The 22,714-nt window shown below is 31.9% G+C and overlaps 1 protein-coding gene across 3 annotated transcripts in view; it reads left to right on the top strand.

Moving 5' to 3' along the window:
- pald1a (phosphatase domain containing paladin 1a) overlaps positions 1 to 18,336 on the top strand; it is an 85,893-nt gene extending 67,557 nt beyond the window's left edge. For all 3 annotated transcript variants that reach the window (XM_051123764.1, XM_051123765.1, XM_051123763.1), the window contains exons 19-20: positions 8,962 to 9,117; positions 17,736 to 18,336. In XM_051123764.1, coding sequence (XP_050979721.1) covers positions 8,962 to 9,117; positions 17,736 to 17,885 — 306 coding nt within the window. In that variant the 3' untranslated portion in view covers positions 17,886 to 18,336. The remainder of the gene's footprint in view (positions 1 to 8,961; positions 9,118 to 17,735) is intronic.
- The last annotated feature ends 4,378 nt before the right edge of the window (positions 18,337 to 22,714 follow it).

Genomic DNA, 22,714 nt, shown 5'->3' on the forward strand with positions numbered 1-22,714 from the left:
TTTCATCATGTGAAATGGTTTGGGTTCCATTATGTCTCTGATTGAATACATCCTTACGTTTCTCTGCTCGTGTGTGGGTGAAGGATCTCCTCATCCTCTCTGCGATCCTAATCGCATGTTTTCACGTCTTCCCTCCCTCAGCGAGGCCGTTTATCTAATGTCCTGCCCTTTAACGCACAGACACGCTTTAATACACTTCAGCAGAGTGAGAGGTGAGGACGATAAAATGGACATTAACATTCAGACCGCACAACGATGCAGTAAACGCTGAGGTCTTCATGTTAATGTCAAGACTTTACCCTATCAGCCTGGTCCTCTTGTAGGGGTAAAAGTTAATTACAAATTACCAAATGGTGGTAAAATAGCTGTAAGTCATAGCAGTAATTACACTAATCTGTACATACACAAGCATTATAGCAATTTGCCATTTTTGCATGCAGTATATAAGAGATTTATTTGTAAATGTATTTATTTTTTATTTTATTCATTTATTTGTTTTAATCTATATTTATTTTATTTTTTTATATATTTAAATGTACTCACTTTAAACATTTATATTTGTAATATATTTATAATTTTTAATGTGTAATATGATATTAAATACATTATATTAATAAATTATAATATAATTAAAATAAAATATAACAATTCTAATATTTATATGTATAGTGTTAATATTCATATGTGTAATTTATCAGTTTTCATTGATTTAAATGTATTTATTTAATTTGTTTATTTTTAATTTTAGGTATTTATTTTAATCTATATTTATTTTAGTTTAATTTTTTTAAATGTACTCATTTTAAACATTTATATTATATTTGTAATATATTTATAATTTTTAATATGTAATATAATAATACATTATTAACAAATTATAATATAAATAAAATATAATAATTCTAATATTTATATGTATAATGTTAATATTCATATAATTATTTGTCTTAATTTTATTTGTTAATGTCTATTTATTTACTTATTTAAATTTTCATTGATTTAAATTTATCTATTTAAATATACTCCCTTTAAACATTTATATTATATTCATAATATATTTATAGCTTTTCATATGTAATATGATATTAAATACATTATATTAATAAATTATAATATAATTAAAATAATTCTAATATTTGTATGTATAATATTCATATTTATAATTTATTTTAATTAATTATTTATTAATTTTCATTTATTTTACTTATTTTAATTTTCATTTATTTAAATGTATTTATTTCATTTGTATTTATTTTTTAATTTTATTAATGTATGTTAATCTATATTTATTTTAATTCATTTCAATGTACTCATTTTAAACATTTATATTATATTTGTCATATATTTATACATTTTAAATGTAATATATTAAATTATATTAATAAATTCTAATATAATTAAAGTATAATACTTCTAATATTTATATGTATAATATTAATATTTGTATAATTTTTTATCTTAATTTTATTTATTAATGTCTTTATTTACTTATTTAAATTTTCATTGATTTTAAATGTATTTATTTAACTGTGTATATATTTATTTTAATTTTATTTATTTATTTATTTTTATTTGTCAAAGATACTTTCAACTATCAGCCTGATTTGCATGCAGTAAGCATGAATGGGTCAGTGATCGGTGGCGTGTGGGTGTGCTGATTTATCGTTGCTTAAATGAAGTGTTTATGGTGTAAATCTCTGTATTGCATGTGCGTGCAATGCATGTATTTCTACATTTTTTAGTATGATTGAGGTTTAAAGCTGTTGGTGCATTTTAAATTATACATGATCTTCTCCAGACCTTGAATCCCACACTCTTGCTGTCTGAGGGCTGATTTTGCAGCTTTGTCAGCAGATTCCTCTGTTATTTTCATGTTTTTTATCTGGTGTAATTGTGCAAAAGTTCCCATGCAGGACAGCTGTCAGCCAGGCGGCTCAAAGGGTGATGAAGTGAAGTGTCTGGGTTCGAGTTTGTGGAGCATCAGGTCTCTTTTCAATGTGAAGTCTTCCCCATGACCTTTGACCTCCAGGGGTCAGCTGCACACTTTGACCTTCTCATTCATAAATTCTTTGTCACCTTGGAGAGTCCTGTGCGTTCAGTCCCGTTATCTGCTCCTCTTTTAAACTTTTAACGTATATGATAATGGTAACTTCTGATTGGCTGATGAGCTGTGTCATACCTGGACTGTTGGTTTCCAGGCATCTTTTTTTTTTTTTTTTTTTTTTTTTTTCAATTTTATCTCTTTTAATTCACAGTTACAGTTTTGGAGTGTTGAAAATTAACAGAAATGTATTTAATTTTTTTTATTTTTTATTTTAATATGTTTAAGTTAATTTTAGGGATTACTATCCTCCCAATTTTTATTTATTTATTTATTTATTTTAATCTTATGTATTTTAATTTTAGGGATTACAATAACTATGTGCTTATATTTTTGTTTTATTTATTTCTTTAATTTTATTATAGTTTATTTAGTTTTTATCAATTTATTTAATTATTAATTGATTTTTAGAAATTGATTAATTTAATTTTTCATTTTAATCTTATGCATTTTCATTTCAGGGATTATACTAACAGCTTTGGAATGCTGAAAGTTAACACAAACCAACATTATTTATATATTCATTTATTCATTCATATAATATTTTTTTTAAATTAAATTTATTTATTTAATCTTATAATTTTATTAAATTTGTAATTATTTTTATTTTATTTTTATTTATTTATTTGTTTAGTTATTTTAATTTTAGTGATCACAGTCACAGTTTTAAAGTGTTGACAATGAACAGAAATTTAAGTATTTAAAATTTATTTTAAAAATATATTTTAAATTAATTTATTTAATTTTTAATTTTTTATTTTAATCTTATGTTTTAATTTAATTTTAGGGATTATAATAATTAACATAAAACAACTATTCATTTTAAAAAATATTTTTTATTGATTGTTATTCATGTTTATATTTTTATTTATTTATGTATTCATTTATTTAATTCTATTATAGTTTATTACATTTTTATCAATTTATTGCTGAGAATTTACACAAACCAACTTAATTTATTTATTTTATAAATTTATTACTTTAATTTTATTAATTGTTATTCATGTGTGCATATATTTTTAAATTAATTATTTATTTTTTTATATTTACGTTCATTCTTTAGCCTGTAAATCCTCTCACCAATTTCGAAAGATTGTGTGATTTTAATAGCGTGTTGTGAAAGCGTCAGATCTGAATATGCAGAAATGAGATGGAAAAGAGCAGCTTGGTCATTCTCCTAAATAACTAATTTTTGATCAAAGTCATATAGTACATGTCTTGAGCATCATGAGCAGATGATGACAGAATGTTCCTCCTGTAATGAGACTCTTTTGTTGTAGTTTAATCGCAGTTGTGCATGTTTGTTCCCTGCAACGTGCATCCCGTACCCGCATCACCTCGTGCCTGCAATAGTAATGATGAGCTCAATCTACTTAAAAGCACATCGCTCAGGGTTTCTGGTGGAGTAAAACCTCTCCGTGATTAATGAAGAGAGGAGCGTTTCTCTTCTATCATCTGAAGCAGCTCTCCAGGGATCGCTGATCTCCGTCTCTTCATTAGGATGCGCTGGCGCTCTCAAGTATTCCTGCGTTGCTCGTAACCTGTCGCGCTGCGTCGTGAGCCGTTATTACTAGAGACAGACAGACGAGAGCGCAGAGCATCAGTACTGACAGAGCTGGGATTCAATCCAGTCATTACAGCACAAATCAGGAGGTGTGTGTGTAATAATGCAGACGTCTGCCTTTGCTCGTGATGCATGTGAATGTTCTTGAAGGTGATCCGCTAAGTGGTCTTAAGGGTAAAGGTGTGTCTTTCTTTCATCTCAGTTCAGTATTCAGAAATCATTCTAATATGTTGATTTATTATCAGTGCTGGAAACAGTTGTGCTGCTACTTTAAAAATATTTTTTTGGAACCCGTGATACTTTTTTTCAGGATTCTTTGATGAATAAGTTCAAAAGAACAGCATTTAATTCAAATTAGTTTGGGGTCAGTAAAAATTCTTTTTTTTTTTTTTTTTTTTTTTTTTTTGGAAAGAATTTCATACTTTTACTCGGCAAGCATGTGTTAAATTCATAAAAAGTGATAGCTTGTTAGAAAAGATTTATATTTTGAACAAATGCTGTTCTTTTTAACTTGTTATTCATCAAAGAATGCTGAAAAGTCACGTGTTCCAAAAATATTTCGCAGCACAACTGTTTCCAACATTGATTCTAATAATAAATCAGCATATTAGAATGATTTCTGAAGGATCATGTGACACTTAAGACTGGAGTAACAGCTGATGAAAATTCAGCTTTACGTCACAGGAATAAATCATAATTTAAAGTATATTAAAATAAAAATCGTTATTTTATATTTTAAAAACGTTTTGCATTATTATTGTTTTTTTTCTGTATTTTTGGTCAAATAAATGCGGTCCTGATGAGCATAAGAGACTTCTTTAAAAAAACATTACAAGTCTTACTGATCCCAAACTTTTGATTTTATAACATTTTATACCGAAGTGCAGATTTTATTTATTTCTTATATTTAAACAGGGTTATTACAGTTACCCAAAACCATAAAAAAAATAAATAAATGTATTCTGAAACAGCTGAAACATAAACATAATATTAAAAACAATTATTCAAGCTAGTTGTTTCTCATTTTAATTTAGTTTAACTAATGTATCTAAAACTGAAACTGAAATAAAAAATAACAGCTATAGACGTATATGCATATATAGAAAATTAAAAATATCAAAATATAAAAAAATCTTCTAAATGATAAAATAACAGTTATTCAAAATTAGTAAATAAAAATGATTCAAAATGTTAATATTAAATGAATATTAATAAAAAATAATATATAAAATATATAATTTATACACAGTAAGATTTTTAAAGAAGAGATTTTTAAAGAAGTCTCTTCTGCTCACCAAGCCTGCCTTTATTTGATCCAAATTACAGCAAAAACGGTAAAATTCTGAAATATGTTTACTATTTAAAAGAACTGTTTTCTATTTGAATATATTTAAAAATGGAATTCATTCCTGTGATTTCAAAGCTGAATTTTTAGCATCATTACTCCAGTCACATGATCCTTCAGAAATCATTCTAATATTCTGATTTGCTGCTCAAAAAACATTTATTATTAACAGCTTAGTAAAAAAAAAAAAAAATAAATAATAATAATAATAATAATAATAATAATAAATTATACTGACTTTGGATCTTTCTATTCATCAAAGTATTCTGAAACAAATTACTCAACTGTTTTAAATATTGATGCTAATAATAATAATCATCATCATAATAATCATAATAATAATAAATGTCTCTTGAACAGCAAATCAGCATTTTAGAATAATTTCTGAAGGATTATGTGACACTGAATTGTTTACTAAAAAAACAATGTAATTTATTTTTTTTTAAATGTTATATAATTTGTTTATAAAAATAAATATAATTTAACAACATCTAAACATATATATAAATATATATAAAATATAAAAAGTTATTTTTCCATTCTATTAAAGGAGAAGTCCACTTCCAAAACAAAGATTCACATATAATGTACTCACCCCCTTGTCATCCAAGATGTTCATGTGTTTCTTTCTTCAGTCGTAAAGAAATAGTTTTTTGAGGAAAACATTTCAGCATTTTTCTCCATATAATGGACTGATATGGTGCCCCGATTTTGAACTTCCAAAATGCAGTTTAAATGCAGTTGTAAACGATCCCAGCCGAGAAAGAAGGGTCTTATCTAGCAAAACGACTGGTAATTTTCATAAAAATAATACAATTTATATACTTTTTTTAATCTCAAATGCTCGTCTTGTCTTTCTCTCCCTGAGCTCTGTGTATTCTGACTCAAGACAGTTAGGGTATGTCGAAAAACTCCAATTGTATTTTCTCCCTCAACTTCAAAAATCATTTCAAAATCATTTCAAAATCATCCAAAATCAAGTACCAACACAGTCTTTGCAAAGTGAACATGAAAAGAAGATCAAACACCCTTAACAAAAAAGGTAAAACGGCGATAAAGGACGATTTTGAAGTTGAGGGAGAACATGAGATGGGAGTTTTTCAACATACCCAAACTGTCATGAACCGGAACGAAAACAGTCCAGGCAGAGTGAGACAAGACGAGCGTTTGACATTAAAAAGTATAGAGAGACATGAACATCTTGGATGACAAGGGGGTGAGTACATTATCTGTGAATCTTTTTGGAAGTGGACTTCTCTTTTAATCCTGTTAGTGCTGCAGAAATGGCCAATTTTATTTTCAGTCGTTTCCTGTATCAGATCAGAGCGCACAGATAGTAAAGTTTCGTCTGTCTGTGGTCAGTATCAGCGATTCGTTGTCGGACGTGCGCTAAACGAATTCATTAATCACAGCGGTGTGAGAAACAATGACGTTTGCTTTCACTGTTCAGATTTGGACTGTCTTTCAAGTCAACGATCATCTAAATCACATCTAAGTTTTATTTATTATCCAGCAGCTGTTGCACTGATTCAACTCCCTTTATAGGGAGGATTTTCACATCATAAACCCAGACAAACATCTGCCTTTAATAGCCTTTATCTTAGATTATTTCAGACATTTCGCCGTTTTGAGCTCAACGGATGCCAGAACATCAACATGTTCGAGATTATTCCTGTCAGCTTGTTTTATGGATCCGATATCAATTGTTTGACCTTTTTTCTCTAACATTAAACAACGCCCTGAAATATCTCCGCATGCTTGAAGTGCATTAATCTGTGCAACATGCATTGTTGTGCATAAGGTTGCGTTTTGTTTATTGATTGCTCTAAAACAGAGAGAGAGAGAGAGAGAGAGAGCGCTGAATCAAACAAAGACTCTATTGAATCACATGCATTCGGTTGGACTAAAAAAACAATGAAGATCAATTTGTTTCCAGAGTTTTCTGTCCCGGTTTAACCTCAGTGTGCATCTGGCTGATGAGAATCAATGATCAGAACAGAGTTTAAAACATTACCAGTACAATGCAAGCTTAGCTACAGATAAATTACCTTGAAAAGTGTTTAATTATCATCTTTTATTACACAACAAGTGCAGCGGTGAGCATTGAGGCGCTGAATGTCTAAGACTCAAGCTTTCTAAATTGAATTAATTGGCCGTTATTGTGCGTTCGCTCTCTGGCTGTGCGTGTAATTGGCCTTTTTTATGCTCTGCAGTTCCTTTTGTTGCAACAGTTTGAGTAAAGTCTAAATATTACGGCTAATTAATCTCCCGTCGCCTGCATCAATTACTCGGCCTGATCTCATTTATAGAAGCGCAGGATTACGCAGTCAGCGGGACGGCTTTAATTCATTTTTTAAAACGATTTTTAAATGTTGCTAGTCGGGGTTTAGATTTCTTCCCAGTGAGACTCCGTTTTACACGTGCAATATGTTTTAGAATTAATGAGGCTTGCAGAAGTGCTTCTTTTATACATAATTGAACACGTATATGGGGCAAATCAGCATAACTTTACGTAATTGTTTAATCATCATTAGTTGTAGAGTTTCGTGGGCTTGTTTAAAACTACAGATGGCCTAACAATACGCTACTTTAAGTACTCTTTATTTTACTTGAGTAAAATCACAGAAATTTTTGATTTTTAATGTACTTGAATATTAAAAGCATTGTTATGATTTATTCTATCCAGCTCTAGTCAATAAAGAAATTTGATCTAGACATGTAATATGTATTGATCTGAAAATAAGCAAATGTTTTATTGTATTACCAAAAATATGCTATCAACAGCAGGAATTAGTGAAATGCTTTTGATTTTATATTATATACATTTTTAATTTTATATTTGTATATTTTTTGTATTCATTATTTTGTTTTATATTTCATTTTATTATTTTGTTTCAGTTTTATTGAACAAAATAAAGGTTTTTTTTTTCCATTTTTAAAAAGCAACAACTCTCTCAATCTGAATCACTGAATCAGTGAATCATTCAGTGCAGTTTGCGAACCAATTCAAAAGGTTCATTGAGAAGAATCAGCTCAATCAAGAATCAGACATCACTGTTTTGTTTCATTAAAGGTGTATTTGATATGATTTTGTTGGTAATGTGCAATTAAGTTTTACTGTAATGTTTTATTTTATTTTATATTATATATTTTTATTTTGTATTTGTTGTATTTTGTTTTATTTAATTTAATTTAATTTAATTAATTTTTTATCTTATTTTATTTTATTTTGTGTTATTTTTATATTTAGTTTTTTTTGTTTAATTTAATTTAATTTTTATTTTATTTTATTAAATTTTTTATTTTATTTTATTTTATTTATTTATTTTATTTTAGTTTAGTTTATCCCAAGTCATGACGACTCTCTCAAACAGATCATTGAATCAGTGAGTTGACTCGAGAACAGCTGCAACTGGATCAGTCCAATTCGCCATTGAATTGTTCAGTGCGATTTGCGAACCAATTCAGCGGGTTCATTAAAAAGAATCAGCACTATTTTGTTTCATTAAAGGTGTATTTGATATTATTTTGTTGGTAATGTGCAATTAAGTCACATGAATATTGCAGAAATTAGTGTAATATTTTTATTTTATTTTATATTATATATTTTTATTTTATTTTATTTTATTTTATTTTAATAAAACAAAATAAAATAAAAGTTTGCTAATGGCCAGTGGACTGGTTTCACAACTGCTTTAATTCACAAATACCTGACAGTCATGACCTAAATATAATTTTCATTTACAATAATCAATACTATTGTACTATGCTTAGTGAAGTAGTCGTGCACAAATAAACGTTTCCCAAAATTAAAATGCCGTGATAAAATGCAAATACTTGACAAATGTACTTAAGTGCACCGCTGATGCCTGCACCATTTCTCAGTTTTGTGCGATACAGTCCAGCAGCTGGTATCATGTTCATATGAGTGTTGTTTGTTTCGTTTGACAGATCAAGAGCTCTAAATATGAGACGGAGATCCAGGCTCTGACTCTGAAGAGTTTGCTGTATCTGGAGCGCTACATGTACCTGATCCTCTTCAACACGTACCTGCACCTGGAGAAGAGAGACTCCTGGCAGCGCTCGTTCAGCGACTGGATGCTACAGGTGAGATCAGACGCTGCACACACATCACGATGAGATTTTATTGCAGCCTCGGCTGGCGTAAAATCTTGTGCCTTGTCTAGAGTTGCAAAAAATTCCAAAAAATCCTGGAAAGTTTTTTAAATTTCTGGAAAGTTTCTACTTTTTGCAACTGAATGAATAATGAGCTGGACCTTTTCAGTGGCAGGGAAAACTTGTGGTTTCGATCTGAACTGTGTCTCTGGAAATGTTCGGTTTAGCCGTATATAGTCAAACAAGCAGCCTGACCTTTCATAGTCTCGCTTCGGCATAATAGTAATTCATTTGCTTATTTTTTTTCTTGCAAACAATACAGTACAAGTATGTAAATATGTTGAGCTGTTCTCTCCATTATTTAGTTTCTTTATAAAAGCTTATGGTGCAAAAGACACATTGATAAATAAGTCTGCAGGTTATTTGCACCATGATTTCTGCTGAGTTAAACAACTCGATTGCTCTTCTGCTGATATCACAAGAAATTAATACTGTGGAATATTTGTGGTGTATTTTATTTAATTTTGTTGGTAATATGCAATTAAATCACATCAGTTGGTGCTTTTATTATTAATGTAATTTAATTTTATTAGTGTTTTATTTATTATTTTTAATATTTCTTTTATTGTTTTTTATATATATATATATATTTAGATTTATTTATTAGTATTTTTGATTTAGTGTATATAGATATATGTGTGTGTGTGTGTATGTGTGTGTGTATATATATATATATATATATATATATATATATATATATATATATACGTGTGTGTGTGTGTATTTTAATATAAAATAGATATTTATTTTATAGATTTCTTTTTTTTTTTTGTATTTGTTCTTTTGTTTGACTTTATTTTATATTTATTTGTTTTTTCTCTTATTTTATTGGTGTTACCTTCATTATTATTAACATTTCTTTGATTCCTTATTTTATTTTAACATTTTTGTGTTTTATTTATTTATTATATTTATTTGTGTGTGTATATATATATATATATATATATATATATATATATATATATATATATATATATATATATATATATATATATATATATATATATATTATTTTGTTATTATATATATATACATATTATTATTATTATTATTATTATTATTATTATTATTATTATTATTATTATTATTACCACCCAGCTTAGTGTTCATCTCCCTTTAGCTTCAAACTTGATTTGTCAAGTCCGTCACAAACCTTAGTGAACTTTTAACGTTACTGTAACTCATCAGAAGGAGTGATGATTCAGTGAGATCTGAATGTTTCTGGGTTTATTCTCTTCTCCTGTGTGAATTTGCGCTTGTCGAGCCGTAGCCATCACTTCATTTGGATGTGGCCCCTGGAATTTACAAGCTTATTCTAGCATTACTGAGAACGCCGCTGCTTCACACACCACTTTCACAAGGTCTCTGTGTGTGTCTGTGTGTGCGCGTGCGTGTGTGTATGAGGCCAGCTGTGGCTCACGGTAAAGTCTGGAATTTACTGTCATTCCAAACAAATGAGTGTTTCCCCCCTGCGTGGATTATTGCGCTTTTTCCCTGATGCTTTTCCGTTCTCTTCCAATCCTCCACTTCAGCAACCTATGATGAACTGATGTAAACTGAATTTTGTTTAACCCTGTGATGATGTTTCTATAAACTCTTGACCTGACATTGTTTGTGTTTCCTAGTATGTTTTGGTTCCAGTTTGTATGCTGTAAAAATAATCTTTAGCATCAGAGTTGAACTACACTAGCTTCCAAGCAAACATCCGTCCTGATTTCTCTCCTGACTCCATGTCTAATCGATGATCACAGACTGTTATTGGATTCTGGCTCCAGGCATTGACCGCGTCACTGATGTGACTGTAATCCAGCACGTATAAATGGAATATTCTGGGTTAAATACAGCTTAACTCCATTGACATGCTGTACATTAGCACAGGAAATCATTTGACTCATCCTTCAGTTAAAAAAAAAAAAAAAAGGAACAGTGTTTTTTTAATAAATACCACTTACAGTGTAAGTCAGAAAGGACACAATGCCATGTAGAAATACAAAAAATAGTAATCTTTATATTTTTAAATTAGGGTTATTATAGACAGCTAAAACTAAAACCAAAGTAAATCTGTCACTGATTTACTTAATAACAGTAAATAAATATTGGTTTTGCATATCGGTTATTGGGCACATAATTATGGAAAGTATCAGTATCGGTAACAAAAAATCACTAATATATATATATATATATATATATATATATATATATATATATATAATAAATATAATAATAAAATAATAAAATAATAAAATATATATAATATATATAATAATAAAATAATATAAATAATAAAATATATATATATATATATATATATATATATATATATATATATATATATAAATTGAATTCAATAATTAAATCCAATCCAGAAATAAAAAGTACTAAAAAATGCAAAAGACACATAAAATAAAATAAAAAATTATGGATATATAAAAACAATAATAAAAATAAAAATAATAATTAAAAAAATTATATATATATATATATAAAAATTGCCAAGGCACAGTGACTATAAATCCCCACTAGTTTGTCCCCAGTCTATTTGCTTCCTTCAGTTCTTCAGATAAGAGTCAATGTGCGGCGCAGCGATAACAACTAATGAAGTCTCATTCCAGCGTGGACGGCTCTCGGCTCCTGAGCCCTGACCGATAACAAGTTTTTCATGTGGACTCAAGAGGCTCTCAGTGGGTTCCTCAGACGCGTTACTTTAGCGCCTCTAATGCCTTTCTCCTCCAGATTAGTAGCTCGTTTCGAGTTGTTGACCATTTATAAGTTGCTTTGGATAGAATTTACATGGATAATTTACTGCCTTTTAAAAAAAGATTGGTTCTTCTTCTTCAAAAAAAAAATTGTATATATAATTTTTAAAAAAATTTTTTTTACATTAACCAATTTTTAAAAATTGTATAATATTTTTATTACAATATACTTTATATTTTTATTATATAGATACATTTTTACATTATCAAGTACATTTTTTAAAATATTTTTATTATCATTATTTTTTTTCCTCTTGTAATTTTGTAATGCATTAAGTGGTGTTTAAAGCCCATGTGGTGGTCCGGTTTGACACTAAGTGTGTGTTGCGAGCTCCGTGGGTTTGTTCGGCTCTGGATCTTTGAAGTTGAATGAGCCGCATTGAAGACATTCCTGCATTATAAAAACACAAACGTATTGGTGATCCCTGTGAAAACACGCGGTGCAGAAGAATGCCTTCGTGATTTTTAGCACAACTCTTTCTGGATGAAGAAATCTGAGAGTCATTCAGACCTTAGATAACAAATACAATGAAGAGATGAGCACAACTCTTCTAAAATGCACCGTATTAATTATTGCAATTGCAGTTTTAAATAATAACAGGACAGTTTGGCGTCTAATTAGTGCTTGAATTATATTTGGCTCAATTTAAGCAATAAGTTATGAGTGTGTTATATAGTAAATGTGTTAAAACATGCTGGTACCATGTTAATCTTGCTAGCAACATGCAAGTAACATGTTAATCATGTTAGTAACACCTTAGCTACATTTTAATCATGTTAACAGTGGCGTAAAGCAGGTAAGCAACATGGTAAAACACGTTAGTAATGTTAAATCATGCTAGCAACATGCAAAAAACATGTTAATAATGTTAAGGTGTTAACAACATGCTAATCATGTTAAAAGTGTGCTAAAACATGTCTGTCAACAATATTAATGTGTTAAATCGTTAACATGCAAAATGCTAGCAACATGCTAGTATTGCTAACGACATGTTAACAACATGCTGATCATGTTAACAATGTGTTAAAACAGATTACATACATGTTAAAACATGTTAGCAATGTATGTAGCTGTTAGCATCGTGTTAAATCGTGCTAACAGTATGCTAATGATGTTAAAAAATGCTAAAACATGGTATAAACAGAAATCATGTTAGCAACATGTTAAAACATGTTAATAATGTGTTAAATCATGTTAGAAACATGTTAGAATCTGTTACTTCATGTTAGCAATATGTTGGTAATGCTAGCAATATGCTAAAAACGTGTTGTTATATGCTAGTCATGTTAACAGTGTGCTAAAACAGGTTACCAACATGTTAAAACATGCTAGTAATGTTAAAGCATGTTAACCTGATTAAATGCTAAATGCTAACAATGTGCTAGTATTGCTAACAGCATGTTAACAGTGTTAAAACGTGCTATCAACATGTTAAAATGTTAGCAATGTGTTTGTTAGCAACGTTACAACATGTTAACAGTGTTAAATCGTGTTAACAGTATGCTAATGATGCTAAAACATGGTAAAAACAGAAATCATGTTAGCAACATGTTAGAACATCTTAGTAATGTTAGATCATGTTAGCAACGTTAGAATCTGCTGCAAAATGCTAGCAACATGTTGGTAATGCTAGCAATATGTTATGTTAACGTGTTAGCAACATGCTAGTCATGTTAACAGTCTGTTAAAACAGGTTAACAACATGTTAAAACATGTTAGTAATGTTAAATCATGTTAACCTGCTTAAATGTTAAATGCTAGCAACATGCTAGTATTGCTAACAGCATGTTAACAACATGCTAATCATGTTATCAATTAAAAGGGGTTATTAAAACATGTTAGCAATGTGTTTGTTAGCAACATAACGTTAGCAATGTGTTAAATCATGCTAACAATATGCTGATGATGTTAAAAAATGCTAAAACATGGTAGAAACAGAAATCATGCTACATCATGCTAGCAACATGTTAACATGTTAATCATGCTAGAAACAGGTTAGCAACATGCTAATCAAGTTAATGTGTTAAATGGGTTAGCAACAGGTTAAAACGTTAGCAATGTATTTAATCATGTTAGCAACATGTTAGTAATGCTAACAAAACGTTAACATGTTAATCGTATTATAAACATGCTACCAATATGCTAATGATGCTAAAAATGTTAAAACATAGTAGAAACGCATTAAATCACGTTAGCAACATGTTATATCATGCTAGCAATGTACTAAAACCTGTTAACAGGGTGTTAAATCATAGTAACTTGCTGAAACTTTTAGCATTGTGTTAACAATTTTCAAGTCAACATCAAAAACAGTTTCCAAACTCTAGTTTACTTTATAACATAAGTTGAGTCTGCTCCCTTTTTGAAATGCACTGAAAATCCAGATGCGTTAGTTCTGGAAATGTGTGTCACGTTCATCACGCCGTTGAGAGTGTCCTGTTGGCCGGGTCATCCTTCAGCTGGGGTCGAAGGTCAACGCTCTGACCTCTCTCTCTGTTATACAACACAAGCCAGAACATTCAGAGGGTGTTTGAGGTCTCAGAGGTCGATGTACCGTAGTATAGATCTCTGTTTATACTGTATGTGCGCTTCGATTTTCCCGTTGACGACAAATGCTGCTTTCTCTGTTATGAAAAGGAAAGCAGAATGAATCATTTTGACCTTAAAGCGATAGTTCACCTCCAAAATAAAAACTCAGTCATCATTTACTCGCCCTCATGCCTTTCCAAACCTGTATGATCTGTAGTTCTTTCTGTGGAACACAAAATGATTGCTTTTCGTTACAATTTTTTTTTTGGGTGAACCGTTTCTTTAAGGTGATGTGATGAGGCGTTTGAGGTGATATTGTGTGTCTCTGCAGACGCTGTGTTTGTCAGGAGATTTATAGCTGCTAATATCGTGTGTTTGTCAGGATTTGTCTGGCTAAAGAGCAGCAGAGGATGACGGATGGCGTTCTGCTCTCATAACATCTGCGATGGCTCTGCTTTTACTGTGGCTGTGTGTTTGTCTGCGCTGCTGCCTCATTGTGTCCAGTGTTTGTTATTTTTATAGCTGCTGGTGGGAGTCGGTCCAGAACCCGTTCACACCTGACGCAGGGAATCATGGGTACCTCAAGCGTTTAATGCCCGAATCCAGCTGCGCTTCATGGCATAAACTCTTGTGTATGTTACGGCAGAGATAAAAACTCACTTAGATGGATTTGTTATATAGTTTGTTAGCTAGATAGATGGATAGACAGATAGGTAGGTAATTAGGTGAACAGATAGAAAGTTAGATGGATAGACACTTATATAGTTTGATAGATGGATAGACAGTTAGACAAATAGATAGACGGATAGATACTGTAGTTAGATGGATAGACAGTTATATAGTTTGTTAGCTAGATAGACAGATGGATAGACAGATAGTTAGACAGATAGTTAGATGAATAGATAGTTATATGGATAGATAGACAGTTATACAGTTTGATAGACAAATAGACAGACAGATAGATAGTTAGATGGATAGACAGTTATATAGCTTGTTAGCCAGATAGACAGACAGATAGACGAATAGTTAGACAGGTAGTTAGATGAATAGATAGATGGATAGATAGACAGTTATATAGTTTTATAGATAAATAGACAGATAGACGAATAGATAGATGGATAGATACAGTAGTTAGATGGATAGACAATTATATAGTTTGTTAGCTATATAGACAGATGGATAGACAGATAGTTAGATGGATAGTTAGATGAATAGATGGTTAAGATGGATAGATAGACCGTTATATAGTTTGATAGACAGATAGACGGATGGTTAGACAAATAGATGGATAATTCGATGGATAGACAGTTATATAGCTTGTTAGCTAGATAGACAGATGGATAGACAGACAGATAGATGGATAGTTAGACAGATAGTTAGACAAATAGATGGATAGATAGTTATATAGTCTGATAGATGGATAGACAGATAGTTAGATGGATAGTTAGACAAATAGATAGATGGATAGATACTGTAGTTAGATGGATAGACAATTATATAGTTTGTTAGCTAGATAGACAGAAGGATAGACGGATAGTTAGATGAATAGATAGTTAGAAGGTTAGTTAAATAAACAGATGGAATAAGCAGACAATCAAATAAACAGACGGATAGTTAGACAAATAGATAAATGGATAGATGGTTAGATTGATAGACAGTTATATAGCTTTTTAGCTAGATAGACAGATGGATAGACCGACAGATAGATGGATGGTTAGACAGGTAGTTAATAGATAATAGATAGTTACCTATTACCTATAATAGGTAATAGATAGTTAGATGGATAGACGGTTCTATAGTTTGATAGACTGATAGACAGATAGACACATACAGAGACAGATAGTTAATTGGATAGACAGTTATATAGTTTGTTAGCTAGATACACAGATGGATAGATGGATAGTTAGACAGAGATGAAAAGATAAATAGTTTGATGGATAGACAGTTATATAGTTTGATAGACGGATAGACAGATAGTTAGATGAATAGATAGTTAGACGGATAGATCATTAGATGGATAGACAGTTATATAGTTTGTTGGACGGATAGACGGATAGTTAGATGGATAGATATTTAGATGGATAGATAGACAGTTATATAGTTTGTTAGCTAGATAGATGAATAGATGGATAGTTAGATGAATAGATAGATAGTTAGATGGATAGATAGATACTTATATAGTTTGATAGACAGCTAGACAGATGGATAGACAGACAGATAGATGGATAGATAGAAAATAGAAAGACAGATAGATAGAAAGATAGAAATACAGATAGATAAACAGGTAAATGGATATATAGTTAGACAGACACAGAGATATAGTTAGATGGATAGATAGTTAGATATATATAGTTAAAAAGATAGATGGGTATATAGTTACAGATAAATGAATATATAGTTAGATAGATAGATGATATATACAAATGGATAGATAGATGGATAGATGGACGGATAGACCGACAGGTAGGTTGATATACATTTAGATAGACATATATATATATATATATATATATATATATATATATATATATATATATATATATATATATATATATATATATATATATATATAGTTAGACAGACAGATATAGTTATTGTTATATATAGTTAATTAGACGGACAGTTAAATGGATGGATAGATAGATAGATGTAGATGGATATATAGAAAGATGGATATATATAGATGGACCGACAAATGCATAGACAAGGTCATAGACAGATGGATAGATGAATATATAGTTCGATTCATAGATGGATGTATTGTTTGACAGATAGACGGAATGATAGACAGATGGGTAGACAGATATATAGTTGAACTGTTGGATGGATGGGTGAATAGATTCTGTGTGGGTTGTGATCCTGCAGTGCTGGTTTTTGTGCTCCTCTCATTCTGTGGTCTTGACTGTTTTCAGCTGGTTTTACTGCTCGGTTTTGGCTGCTTGTGTCAACAGAGCCAAAGTAAACCCAGCCGGCTGTGCTGCTTTTATATTGTGTGTTCTTGTGTTCACGTGTCGCCACTCGTTCACCCCGTCATGACCAGATGTCACCAGTTCACCGGCACAAACCGTCCCCAGCGGCCTCTCAGGAGCCAAGAACCGGGTCGGGCACCAGTTCAGCTGCATGAGTCAGAATACGGACTGAACTGGCCACGTCACACACAAAGACCGAACCGGAATTCGAGTCGGAGTGAAGAATAAAGCACAATCCTGTCCTGTAATGAATGAACATTCTCTGAGTTGTGTCTGTGTGTGTTTTGTGTTCAGGTGGCGGCTCAGGCTGGAGTTTATGAGCTGTTGAATCAGTTGGGCTTCTCTGAGTTTGAGGACCTGAAAGACTCAACCCTCTGCCGTCTCCGTCACCGTTGGCAACAGCAGAACCGCCACGGGCTTCCGTTCAGAGGAGAATTCATCTGAGAAACGCCGGTGGAATCTGCAGGACTCTCGTTCATTTGCAGGACGCCCACCTGTTTTTGATCAATAGCATCCAGCAGTTTAAATTTCAAAGACTAGATCTTCAACCCACTGTGAGGAAATTTAATGAGAACGCAAGATGATGTTGCATGAATATTCATGAGCTCTCACCTGTTGACGCTCGCTTATTAGTGTCATTTGTGGTTATTTTCTCTTTTCGTGCCAGTCTCTCACATCTATTATTAACCTATTTTTAATTTAACAGGACTCTTTTTATGTCACATTTAGCTTAGGTGGTTATTTGACGTGCGTTTGCTTGTATAGTTTATTCACTCGGTTCTTTTTTAACATTCGAAGGCTGCAGGAACTGTGATGTTTGTTTTATAAATGAGCGTTTTTCATGATGAAGACTTTCATAATGGCGGTCTCCATTAAAAATCTTTCGTAACAGAAATGTTTGTTTATTGACTGCTCAATCTGTGACCAATTAGTTTTTAATAGGATCTTAAAGGGGGAAAAAGTCATGGTCACTTGTTTCATTCAGACTGATTTCCAAAGCAAAAAAAATAAAAAATGAAACTTAAAAAAACAATATGTACATATTTACAAAAATAAAATAATAAAAATGACAAAAACTCAAAAACTCAAAAAAAAAAAAAAAAAAAAAAAAAAAAAAAAGAACCCAAAAAATAAATAAATTAATAAATTAATAAATAAATATATAAATAAATAAATAAATAAATATATATATATATATATATATATTGAGAACGCAAGATGATGTTGCATTATTTATTTATTTATTTATTTATTTTATATTAGGTAATTCTGCCTCCTGCTTTAAGAGAGAAAAAAGAAAATGAAAAAAGGTTTATTATTCATAAAACCTGACTAAAGAATAGTTCCCAGCAAAATGTGTCTATACCAGTATGCTCATATCCATATGTGTCTTTGCGCGTAAACAGCTATAAGATATTCCTAGAAGCATTTGGCATCTGGAGTCGTCCTGCAGCGTCCCGCTTTATTCTGGGAGGAACGGGGGAGAACATGCTTTGCATCATGGGTAGGATTAGACTCTCATTAGAGGGGCTTCAGAGGCTTGTGGTTTTTAATTGTCTGTGGAAAAGTGGAAGAGACGAGCCGAGCGCTCCTGGCCTGAAAGGGGGGTATTTTCTGTGATGTCATCGTGTGGTTGAGCCTGAATTATGCGCAGAGGCAAAACACATGCGGCTCGAAGCGAAATACACTTCAGCAAAACACAAAGACAACATGCTGAAATATAAATGACTGTGTCAATACACTGAGTTCCCCAAGTCAATCCTCACCAGTACAAGTCGTAAATAATAAAGCAAAGAATTTAGGTTCCTTTTAAAACACTCAAGGACACTTTTGAAACATTCATAGAAATACAAGAAAAGCTATATAAATCAAATCCACATCAATTCAGCGCTAAAGGAACAGTTCAGCTAAAAATGCTGAAAATGTACTTACCCTCAGGCTAAGATGTAGGTGAGTTTGTTTCTTTACCAGATTTGGAGCAATGCGTCATTTCATCGCTTGCTCACCAATGGATGTGAATGGGTGCCGTCAGAATGAGAGTCCAAACAGCTGATAAAAATATCATAATAATCCACAAGTAATTCACACCACTCCAGTCCATCAGTTAACGTCTTGAGAAGACAAAGCCTAAAAAAAATCCATCATTAAGACATTTTTAACTAATTAGTTAAAGTCCATAGTCCATAATAACGCTTCCTCCAGTGGAGAAGTCAATCTTCTGTTAACTGTAAAAAAATGCAAATGCATATTTTCCAGTTTACAAAACATTTAGAAAATGCTCTTTTCTTGAAACAACATAAAAACCCTTGTCAGACCAACAAAATGACCTCAAATGTTGTCCCAACTAGTCAAACAAAGTTGTCTGAACAAAGAATTTTACATTGTTGAAATGTTAAAGGAGAAGTCCACTTCCAAAATAAAGATTCACATATAATGTACTCACCCCCTTGTCATCCAAGATGTTCATGTCTTTCTTTCTTCAGTCGTAAAGAAATAGTTTTTTGAGGATTTTTCTTCATATAATGGACTGATTTGGAAGTTTCAAAATGCGGCTTCAAACGATCACAAATGCGGTTGTAAATGATCCCAGCCGAGGAAGAAGGGTCTAGCAAAACGATCAGTTATTTTCATAAAAATAATACAATTTATATACTTTTTAATGTCAAACGCTCGTCTTGTCTTGCTCTGCCTGAACTGTTTTTGTTTCGGTTAATGATAGTTAGTGTATGTCGAAAAACTCCCATCTCATGTTCTCCCTCAACTTCAAAATCGCCCTATATCGCTGTTTTACCTTTTTTGTTAAGGGTGTTTGGTCTTCTTTGCATGTTCACTTTGAGTTGGTACTTCTGCAGTGATGTAGGATGATTATGAAATGATTTTTGAAGTTGAGGGAGAAAATACGATTGGAGTTTTTCGACATACCCTAACTGTCCTGTGTCAGAATACACAGAGTTCAGGGAGAGAAAGACAAGACGAGCGTTTGAGATTAAAAGTATTTAAATTGTATTTTTTTTCATGAAAACAACCATTTCGCTAGATAAGACCCTTCTTTCTCAGGCTGGGATCATTTACAACCACATTTGGGATCGTTTGAAGCCGAATTTAAACTGCATTTTGGAAGTTCAAACTCAGAGCACCATATCAGTCCATTATATGCTGAAATGTTTCCTCAAAAAAATGAAAGAAAGACATGAACATCTTGGATGACAAGAGGGTGAGCACATTATCTGTAAATCTTTGTTTTGGAAGTGGACTTCTCCTTTAACATTTCAACAAATTCTTTGTTCAGACAACTGTGTTTGACTAGTTGGGACAACATTTGAGGTCATTTTGTTGGTCTGACAAGGGTTTTTATGTTTTTTCAAGAAAATACTCAAAATGTGTCATTAACTGGAAAATATGCATTTGCATTTTTTACAGTGAACAGGAGATTGACTTTTCCACTGGAGGAAGCGTTATTATGGATTATGGACTTTCAAGGTCTTCTCAAGATGTTAACTGATGGACTGGAGTGGTGTGGATTACTTGTGGATAATTGTGATGTTTTTAATCAGCTGTTTGGACTCTCATTCTGACGGCACCCATTCACATCCATTAGTGAGACAGTGATGGAATGATGCATTTCTCCAAATCTGAAGAATGAAGAAACAAACTCATCCTAATCTTGGATGGCATGAGGGTGAGCAAATTTTCAATTTAGGTTGAACTCAGTATAATGAAATGTAATTTTCACCTGCTGGGCCATGAAACAGGTGACAAATCGCACATATGCCAAGCAGAAGATCATAGATACTCTTCACTTCACAAAGTGAACCACACAGCATCATGTCAGGTAAACATTTTCCTCAGAAACTTCTTAAGTTCAATCTTGCAGTCTTCCACAAAACATTGCCACTCAATTGTCAGCTATTTTATGCTCATTTTGCTGTCTCAGAGACGAATGATTCCGCTGATATCTGCTTGGTAGTAGCCCAATTTCTTGCATGCTATTAAAAGTATTGCTTACAGTAAGTCGCTGACATAAAGGATTTGTTTTTTTGTCTTGTGGTTTGAGAGGAAGTCCTGCTACCGTGCAGACATGAGACTAATGTCTGTGAGCTGTGCCGGCGGGTTTGGGGTTTATAAATATTTGCTGATACACATAAAGTCATGTAAACATGTTCAGAGTGGTTCAGATGAGGATGTGCTGATTCAGCCATTGACAAAACATCATCTCAACAATCGTGGTGTTCTAGATGCTTCTCAACTGATGGAGAGCAGGAGAATAATGCAAATGATTCAATGATTTATTAGTTTTAGTTATACTAACAATTCTGGTTCTGGTTTTAAAACTCAATTCAAAAATGTGTATTAGTGTTGATTCCACGGGAAATTTTCCATCCTGCATGTGGATGAACTTCATCTGAGGAGCTCAAGAGGAAAACACATCCCTCCTTCACCCTCCACACGCTTTGAAACACTGATACTCCAGATCTCTGCTCGCTCTCAGGCTTATCTGCAGGTACGGAAGTTGTTCGGGGTTTTATCACATTGTGAGCCTCTTAGATTAATGAAAATGAAACCAGAGAGCAGCAGATTAAAGAGGTTCACTGCCAGACGTTGCAGAAGAGAGTCTGCAGGAGCAGCAGCTTGTTCTGCAGCTCTTCCACTAGAATTGACCCTTCGTGAACAGTTTGATTGATAGGCGATCTGACCAATCAGAATGCCCCAATACGCCACTATGTCCGACAAACAAATCAGACAGGAGAGTAGATGAACTTTAGTGGACTTAAACTTGAAAATGGTGTGTACTGACATCTTTCCACTTAATAAAATACGTTCTGATGTTCATTCATGTTTATTTCGTGTTTTAAGTAAATAGGAAAAGACGATTAGTTCACATGATGGTCTAAGGAGGACGTGTTTTTGCAAAGGGTCAGTCAGGATGGCAAATGTCCCATTCACATCAACAACGATAAGCATGAAAGTGCATTCACATTTATCGTTACTCTTAGAAATTTTGTGGGCAAATTCCAGCCATTTAAATATGAATTTGCGCCATCGGGAGTTTCATTTGACCACGAAAACATTCCAAATTTCACATTCGAGTTCGTCATTCGCCTTGATGAACAACAGAAAGCTGCGGTTCAAAAGTGCCATAGTTTTTTGTTTTTATTTGTAGTAAAACCATTTGTAGTAGAAAAAAGTTGAATGGGTTCTGATCGGCTGTTGATGTTTTTATTGTTAATCATCTAGAAAAAAAATCATTCACACCAACAAACTATAACATTCCT

Source organism: Labeo rohita, chromosome 12 (genome assembly GCF_022985175.1).
Source record: "Labeo rohita strain BAU-BD-2019 chromosome 12, IGBB_LRoh.1.0, whole genome shotgun sequence".
Classification (NCBI taxonomy): Eukaryota; Metazoa; Chordata; class Actinopteri; order Cypriniformes; family Cyprinidae; genus Labeo; species Labeo rohita.